General features: G+C 34.1%; 1 protein-coding gene across 2 annotated transcripts; it reads left to right on the forward strand.

Annotated features, from left to right (window-relative positions):
* Positions 1 to 3,477: 3,477 nt before the first annotated feature.
* LOC118734125 lies at positions 3,478 to 6,137 on the forward strand. 2 transcript variants are annotated; one of them, XM_036463836.1, is made up of 6 exons: positions 3,478 to 3,975; positions 4,032 to 4,328; positions 4,656 to 4,815; positions 5,033 to 5,208; positions 5,299 to 5,458; positions 5,517 to 6,137. In XM_036463836.1, the coding sequence occupies exons 1-6, from the start codon at positions 3,757 to 3,759 to the stop codon at positions 5,684 to 5,686; spliced, it is 1,182 nt and encodes a 393-aa protein (XP_036319729.1). In that variant the 5' UTR covers positions 3,478 to 3,756; the 3' UTR covers positions 5,687 to 6,137. The 2 variants fall into 2 exon arrangements, with proteins under 2 accessions (XP_036319729.1, XP_036319730.1); XM_036463837.1 differs by having other exon boundaries at positions 5,036 to 5,208.
* Positions 6,138 to 8,583: the final 2,446 nt, after the last annotated feature.

The following is an 8,583-nucleotide window of genomic DNA, read 5'->3' on the forward strand; positions in this document are numbered from 1 at the left end:
GGAATTGCTGCACACTGTCGGAAGTCGAAGGGAATAAGACAATCAAAGAGATTCATAACTTTTCAGGAGGAACTCCGAAAGATACCTTGAACTTAAAACTCTTACTGGCTACCTGTCAGCACACTGCAAGTGAACTTACCGATTAAATTAAAGGGTCTTTCTGTAGAGACTGATGTAGGCTTTGTGGGCCGGTGAAGCAAACCCCAGAGTATATTCTATGTGCCTGTCCACGAAGCATGAATAGTTGATTGATGCACCTTTGAGAAGACAATCCTTCTCCATCTAAAATTTTCATCCAAAGTGCTGATCTTTTTAAATAGCCTAAGGTTGGAGCGATTACAATTAGGATTTAGCACAATATATCTTCTTAAGTTGCAACGCGAGTATCTCCGACGTAATAATAATAATATAGTCACTTGACACGAATAAAGACGGTCGGGTGTTTTGACGGCGAAAAAGGATGCGTGAAACAAATTTGCGAAAAAAGACGCGTTAACAAGGATTCAACATCATTCCGGAAAAAACTCTTTGGGGAATTCGTATACTCGCAAACATAGTTGACCGCGAAAATAAGTATTCTTCGTCTTTCTTCGCCGTCAAAGAGGTTAACGCGTCTTTCTTTGCCCTCGCCTATGTTAAGGGCCGGTTACTCAATGTCTGGTTAACACTACGGTTAAACATAGTTATCGACGATACCGACTCCCTGTTGTATGCATGGAGTCGAACACGTCGATAAATATGTTTAACCGCAGATTAATGTTAACCAGACATGGAGTAACCGGCCCTAAGACTCCTTCTTCGCCAAAATTTTTTAAGTGTCTTTTTTCGCGGTCAACTTTTGAGCTCGCGTCTTTATTCGTATCTAATGACGATATGTATGTATGTACAGTAAAATGAATCGTTATATGCAGTTAATTTGTTTTAATTGTACTAGCTGTGTTTTAGTTTTACTAAATGTTATGTTAGCTATGTTTTTAAAAAATTTGACATTGAAAAAAAATATATTAAAACTCAAAAAAATTTTTGGTAGGTTTTGGTTGGTTATGGTAGGAAAAAAAATGTGTCTGTGGCAACGCTGGTGTTCAGTCTGTTTTGAAGCAGACAAGGACTGAAGGATCGACTGCGTACTTCTTTCTTTTTCCACCTGCCAGTGATCGGACTTCTACCACATTGTGGTAGATCTGCCACTTTTTTGAGCATCTACTACATCTTCCACACAAGGTCTGAAATCTACCACATATTCGCGGTTTTTGAGTAGTTTTATTTTGGCTCGATATAATTTTCTTAATTTTAAAAGCAAAAATTGTCCAACACTAAACACTAACAACAGGCAGAATGGGAGGATAAAATAAACATTAAAATAGCAAATTTTCTCAATATTCAATTTTTCGACAGGAAACATGGTTTTATTTTATTAAATTGCAAAATATATGATTTATAAAAAAGAATTAATAGCGAAAATGTTAAAAAAATGGAGATTTTTGTGAAAGTATTAGAAAATTTCAGTGCATCTAAAGTTTCTAAAGCGTTGTTTATTTTTACTTGAGAATTGTCAAAATCGGCAAATCCCAAGTAGCGGTTTCTGGACCGTGCCACATTTGTCCGCTCCATCGTGATGTGATAAATAGAAAAGCTGGCAGCACTCCGCAAGGTTGCAGAAATCTTTCAAAATATGTTCGAAAAATATCTTGATATGGAAGGAACCGCTTTACACTGTCAAGGAAAAAAATTGCCAATTTTTAGCAACTTCAATCTTGCACTTTATTATACTAAAATTAAGTTTTCTTGGATTCGAATTATAATGTTTACAATTTAGGTGAAACATTGCAGAATATTTTTAATTTTTGTACAAAGTTTGATCCAAAACCTGATATCTACCACATTTTTTTGAAATCTACCACATTTTTTTGCAGATTCTACCACACAAATTTTTTTTCAAGTCCGATCACTGCCACCTGCAACAAAATACGCAATTCCTTTGTACACGCATTCAGCTCCTGTTTAAGCTTCGGAGAGCGAATTCTTTGCCGTTCCCTTCTTAATTTGCGCTTTTTACTTATTAAGTTATGAATGTTTGAGGTGTGTAGGCCAGGGCAGTAAGAACTGCGATGTTTAATAAAGGGATTTGGGGTTACAATTTCTGCGGCCTTAACTATTATATCAGTGATATGTTCAGCTGCCCTGTCGATATCATTCTTGGTCCGAATAGGAATTTGCGGGTCAATGTGCGAACTGACATATTTTTTGTATTTTAACCAGTTTGTGTGCTTATTTGGAAGATTTTTTTGTTTTTCTTCATAATTAATAAACATTGATAATGTTATGAGGCAGGGTGAATGATCTGAAGAGAGATCAAATAAGGCTTCAGTATTAACTCGGTGTCGCGCAATACCCTTTGTTACACCAAAGTCAATGAGATCGATTGGTTTTTGGGGGTCAGATGGCCAATACGTTGGCTGACCAGTAGACAAGATGTCAAATCCTCTGTTCTGGATTACTTTACACAGATTCTACCCTTTGGTGTAATCAATCTAGATCCCCAGAATGTGTGCTTGGCATTGTAATCTCCTGCTACAATAAACTTACTGCCAAACTTTAGGAAAAAGTCATTAAATTGTTTTTCTGTTATGTTATGACGAGGGGGGCAGTATATAGCAGATACAGTAAGGCCTCCCAAGTGGTCATCAATGTGTATTGCAGCGTTATGAATGAACTCATCACTTTGCGATTCTAATTCATAGTGCTTTATTCTGTTACGAATGAGAATAGCTTTTCCACCTCGGGCTTTACCTTGTGGATGCTTAGTATCATAGAATTTGTACCCATTAATTTGAAAGTTATTAAATTGCGTAAGGTGGGTTTCAGATACAAGCAAAACGTCTATATGATATCGCTCTAGGAAAATTTCTAGTTCGTTTTTATGCTGGGTTATCCCGTGCGCATTCCAAAAACAAATTTTGAGATTATTCATGGTTTACCTAAAATGGCTTGAAGTAATAGATTTTGATTTTTAATCAAATCTTGACCCATGCTTTGCATTGCCATCATTTGCTCCTGCATAACTTTCATAAAGTTGTTTATACACCCAGAAAAATATCCTCGATTTTTAAGTAACACGATCCATGTTAAATTCACATGAAACAGTTGTACACACGAAACAACAACAATTTTTCCATTTTAACATGATATTTTTAACAGGAAAAAAGTGTTAAGAGTAACATGAAGTATTTTTGGTTAATTTACCAAGATATAGTGTTAAATTTACATGTGAATAGTGTTAAAAATATATGGCAACGTGATTCCTGTTTGTTGCAACCTGAGTTATTGTAAAATTTACATGAGGGTTTTTTTAAATAATGTTGATTCAAACACATAAAGTGTTAAATTTACATTTAGTTGATGTTAAAAAGGTCTGGCAACATGATTTCTGTTTGTTTTGACATGAGCTATTTTGAATTTTACAGGGTATGTGGTTAGAGATCATAAAAGTACCGTAATATTTTATTTGCGTGCGCGTTCTTCGTCATTCGGTTGCATTTTTATTTGGTGTATTATTTGTGAAAGATTATTAAAAAAAGCTATTTAAATATTAAGAAGAATGGGTACAGAAAATGTCTTTGGGGAATCGGCGGGCATATATTTCGTTGTTGATGGTGATTTAACCATGGGGAATGAAGTTGAGACTTCACTGCAGCAAAGCCAAGCCACTGAAGCTTCACGTGAAAAGAAAATTTGAAAGACGTCGTATGTGGTAAAATGAACTTCAGTGAAGAAGTTTATCAAAGAATTCTCGGTAAGTTCTTTGAGAATCTGCGAGGAACCATATGCATATTTATGTTATTGACAGATTGCGGAATGGATGTAGAAAGTCTGTATTTCATCAACGATGGGGACATAAATGAACTTTTCCCTGCATCAATGCTCGGAACGAGAGTAAAGTTTAAAGAAAGAGTTGCACGTTGGCGACAGAATGAAGTAAGTAAATCATTTTCACATCAATGATAAGCTTTGCATACTTTTTTTATTTAAAGGCTGATACCATTTCGTCAATAGGATCATGCAAGAGTTGGATAAATTCTAGCCAAGAGTCTCACGACTCGATAAGAGACATGGAAGCAAAGAATTTAAAGTTAATACTTAATGCCACTGAAAGAGGTCAAAGCATCTTTAAACAATATAGAGAAAAGACCGTGCTGTCAGATGTTAGTCGTGACATTTTGGTAAATACCATTGTTGACCACTTCTCAGCGCGATCAGTGCCTATGACAATGAAAGATATCATCACCTTTTCTGAGCAAATAACAATTTTATTTCCCAACGAAGACATGGTATGTATGCATTTTCATATTCACTTGCTATCAAAATTTGTAAATACATATGTAAAGGAGGATCAAGTTTCAAGCGGATAAAAAATAGCACTGATTTTTAATAATTTTTTAGCTGACAGATTTTTGCCCTTTTTTCCTTATAAGCATGAATTTCTTACGAAATAAAAAGTGGAAGAAAGTTCGAAACTCTGATTTATATGGTTTTGGCTAAAGCTTGGATACAATTTTTATAGAAAAATAACAGAATAAATTTAGCTTGAAAAACGTTGTGAATATTAAAAAAAAAAAAATTCAACACTTAAATGCATTTATTTTACTTTTATTTAGCGCTATTACTGCAACCGTCGAAATGGCAAAAATCCAACAGGCAAACTTTATGATAAGGCAACAAACATCCGAAGGAAAATAAAAAAAGAAACAGGAGCACTAAGCGTTGCACCTAAATGTCAACCCACTCAATCAAGTTTGTCGGAGCAGGCGAGCAATAGTAAATTTAATTTTACAAAAACGTACTTATCTATGTACGTGTATGTATGTATATACCACTATATTTGGCCCACAGTTTCGTGAGTATATTGATTGCTTCGTGGGTTTCGAAATTTTTTTGTTTTTGTCGCACGGTGCAATACCTACACGTACATACATACAAAAATAAGTACATACACATGTATGGAAAAACCATGATTAATATTTCCTTCGATTAGCAGATGAAAATGACTTAGCCATGAAAAATTGGCTTTGTCATAATGTAGAGCCTTGGGGCGATGTTGTAGAAAAATGGACGAACACAGTCAAATTAAGAACCGCAGAGATTTTAAATGAACACGCAAATATTTTAACTAATTGGCCGCTGCTGAAACACAGTCTTGGATACACTTTGGTAAGTTTAGCTTTATATATGTACCTATTTTAAATTTTCTTATTTATGATATAAAACTTTGGAATTTGTATATTTTCAATTATACTGCAGGTTGAAATTGATTTTGAAGCGAAATTTCCCAACTGTTCGCAGAATTTGCTAAACGAATGGCCAAAATTTAGAAAGTCAATTATACCTTACATGAAGACAAAAATAAGAGATGCAACGTCCATTGATATGCTAAAAAAAATTGACGAAAACATCAGTACTGGTAAAGCAACAAGTCTAATATTTATTTTTTCAAGTATTTATTTTATTTTCTTATGCAGACTCAATGGATTGTTTATTGACACTGCTTTTGCATGCGATACTTAAACCGTCATTAATTTCCGTTGGACAAACTTCTGGTGAAAAACGGCTTAAATGGAAGCCATCAATATGTGATGCGCAAGCAGTGACATTGCTGCATTCTGCAATTCTGTATTACCTAGTACTTTAAGCTTTAAATACAATTCCGATTTTCAAAGAGAATATGAATTATCTAATTATCAATTTTATTCAAAAGTTACTTTTAAAGGATTTTTATTTAAAAGAGGGTTTTTTGTTATTGTAAAACAGGAGGCTATATACTTGTTTCAAATCGAAGATATTGTTGTAAGTTTGATGCAAAAACTTTTCTTTATTTGTTCACAGTGGGAAATTATAAATTTCAGTACACATATTCAGTCATACTTGGTAGGTGAAAAATCAGATAGTTATAGTTTTATAAGTGCAGACAAAATTAGCTCACCTCCTGTACATATTCATATTCTTCAAAACAATCAAAAAGCAATCCGTTTAAAAAGTATTTAAAACAATTTGATACAGTTTTTATGCAGAGCTTAGAAAAACTCAACAAATTTTTATAAAAATTGTGGACTTTTAAAACTTTCAAACTTTTTTGGGCATGCAGTTTTATAGCCTCTTAAATTTTAGTCTGATAAAGCGCAAGTTGTAAGCGGATAAAAAATCGCGTTGATTTTTAAAAACTTTTTCATTGTCAGTTTTTATAAATTGCACTTGTTGTATAAAAAAAACCGCAAAAGCCGTCAGCAATTTTTTATCCGCTTAAAACTTACGCTTTATCATACTAAAATTTAACAGGCTACAAAACTACCCAAAAATGTTTGAAAGTTTTTTAAAAGTCCACAATTTTTATAAAAATTTGTTGAGTTTTTCTAAGCTCTGCATAAAAACTGAAAGTTTGATTTATATAGTTTTGGTTAAAGCATAAACCATGTTTTCATAAAAAAGTAACAAAAAAAAATTTTACTTTAAAAACCTTGCACATGTACAACAAAAATCACCATGGACTCAGTTTCGCACTATAGTGTATGTATGTATGTACATATGAAATTTTCGTGTATGAATTTTGTGTAATAAATAGATAAGTACTTAGTTTTTAAGTCAACAGTGTAAATATTTCAATTTTTTTAATAAAAATAAACTAAACAAATTGTTATTTATTTTGTAAAAGTAGGGACACAAGGTAACACGATGTCATATTAAAATAACATTAAAATATGGTTCTTTTAACATGAAGACGTAGTGTTATTTTAACAACAACTCCTGTTGATTCAACCAGTATTTTCATGTAGAATATCCTGTGAAACCAACCACATGCCTTGTTAAAATAAACCGATGTTTCAGGTTAAATTTACAGCACTTTCAATGTTAAATTAACAATTATCCAATGTTAAGTAAAGAAGAGGGAAAAATGTTAAAAAATTTCCTTCATGTGAAAATAACATGACATATCGCGTTGAAAAATAATAACCACAAAATTGGTTAAAATTTGGTTGTTTTAACACGATTTTTTTTCTGGGTGTAGTAGCTTCTAGGTTACTACTATTCTGACCAAAAAGAGGTTGTGTTGGAGGAGTATTTTTAAGCATTTGTGCATATGAAGTAAAGTTATTAACAGTCATTGGCGCAGACATTGGCTTATCGGGTTCTGGTATGGGATTTTTTTTCTTTCATTGAGATATAAACTGGACAACATCTATAGTTAGCAGTGTGATTTCCACAGCAGTTACTGCACTTTTTAGATTATGGGTCCATTTTTGGTTTCACACATTCTTTAGAAGTGAGTATATCCCCACAGATAACACGGACACCAGGTAAGGTGCAGTAGCGACGTGTGTGACCAAATTCCTGGCAGTTATGACATTGAACAGGGCCTCTACGCTTATGGGGTTCTTCTACGGAGATTTTACGGTGTAGAAGATATCGCAATTGATATATTTGATGCACTTCCCCTTTCTTCAGATTGTGAAAGTCAGGTTCTAGCTCTATTTTGAACATCGGTTGAGGGATGTTTTCTTTATTTTTGATGTTGAAAACATTGCGCGCCTTAAAACCTTGTTCCCTAAGAGCATTTTCTATCTCTTGTGAGTTCACACTGGACTCGATGCCTTTTATGACAATTTCTAGTCCTCGACTACTTTTAAGTTGATAGGTGTAATAAGATTTCTTACACTTATCAAACTCATTGGTAATTTTGCGAAAAATATCTTCGCTTTGAGCTTGTATTTTCACTTCGTGTATATTACACTTTTTGTTAGGAACCACATGAAAATTATTTTTCCCTACTAGTTTTAGGAGAGTATCTACCAGAGCATTAGAACTTTGTTCTCGTAGATAAATAGGTGGAGGCTTGTATTTTTTTGTACCTGTTGGTTAGAATCATTTTATTCATATCATCGAGAATACTAAAACAATTATTCTCCGCCGATGTAGAAGTACCTGAACTGACTACTTTCAACATTTTATTTTTTGGGATTTGTTTTCCATTTTTTTCGGGTGTGCGCTTTCGCTTTATTAATATGTAGCGATCTAACCCAGTCTGAACAGTAGCATTTTTTGCTTGTTTTTCGTCTTCTTTGTTTGTTGCCGTCGAAGTATTAGCATCGGCAGCTGCGTTGTTGTCCGCATTGATCACTGCTGGAGAGCAAGAAGATGCTCTTTGCTTGGCTGCATCTGCTGTTTGTGATAGTGTGTTAGCAGTATAAGAGTTTTCTTTAGCGTTGTTGTTGCTGGTTTTGCTTTTTGCGCTGTATGCAGTAATTGTCAGATATGCATTTCTTTTGCTTGCATTGAGTGCCTGCGCTCCTTTAGGGGAGCGCCCTCGACACTCATCTCTCACTTAACTACCGGTTTGTATGTAAACAAATAATTAAATTATTTTTATACACACAATGTCGTATTGTTTATTAGGTATTTTTCGCGATCACGGTTTGATTTTTTATACTGCTGAGAGCAGTTCGCGGAGGATGGTTCCGTGCGCAGAAGTGGAAAACTTTTGACTGCTATTCACCTGGGAGTGGCCAGAAGCGATTCTTGTGCGTACGGTTCAAA

Source organism: Rhagoletis pomonella, unplaced genomic scaffold (assembly GCF_013731165.1).
Source record: "Rhagoletis pomonella isolate Grant_MI unplaced genomic scaffold, Rhpom_1.0 Rhpom_scaffold_00002, whole genome shotgun sequence".
In the NCBI taxonomy this organism is placed as follows: Eukaryota; Metazoa; Arthropoda; class Insecta; order Diptera; family Tephritidae; genus Rhagoletis; species Rhagoletis pomonella.

Excerpts from the sequence above, each read along its gene's own strand:
- LOC118734125 (XM_036463836.1), top strand. The coding sequence starts at position 3,757 with ATGAACTTCAGTGAAGAAGTTTATCAAAGAATTCTCGGTAAGTTCTTT. Across the intron at positions 5,209-5,298 it reads ACAGTCTTGGATACACTTTG|GTTGAAATTGATTTTGAAGC; the intron begins GTAAGTTTAGCT and ends ATTATACTGCAG. Across the intron at positions 5,459-5,516 it reads TGACGAAAACATCAGTACTG|ACTCAATGGATTGTTTATTG; the intron begins GTAAAGCAACAA and ends TTTCTTATGCAG.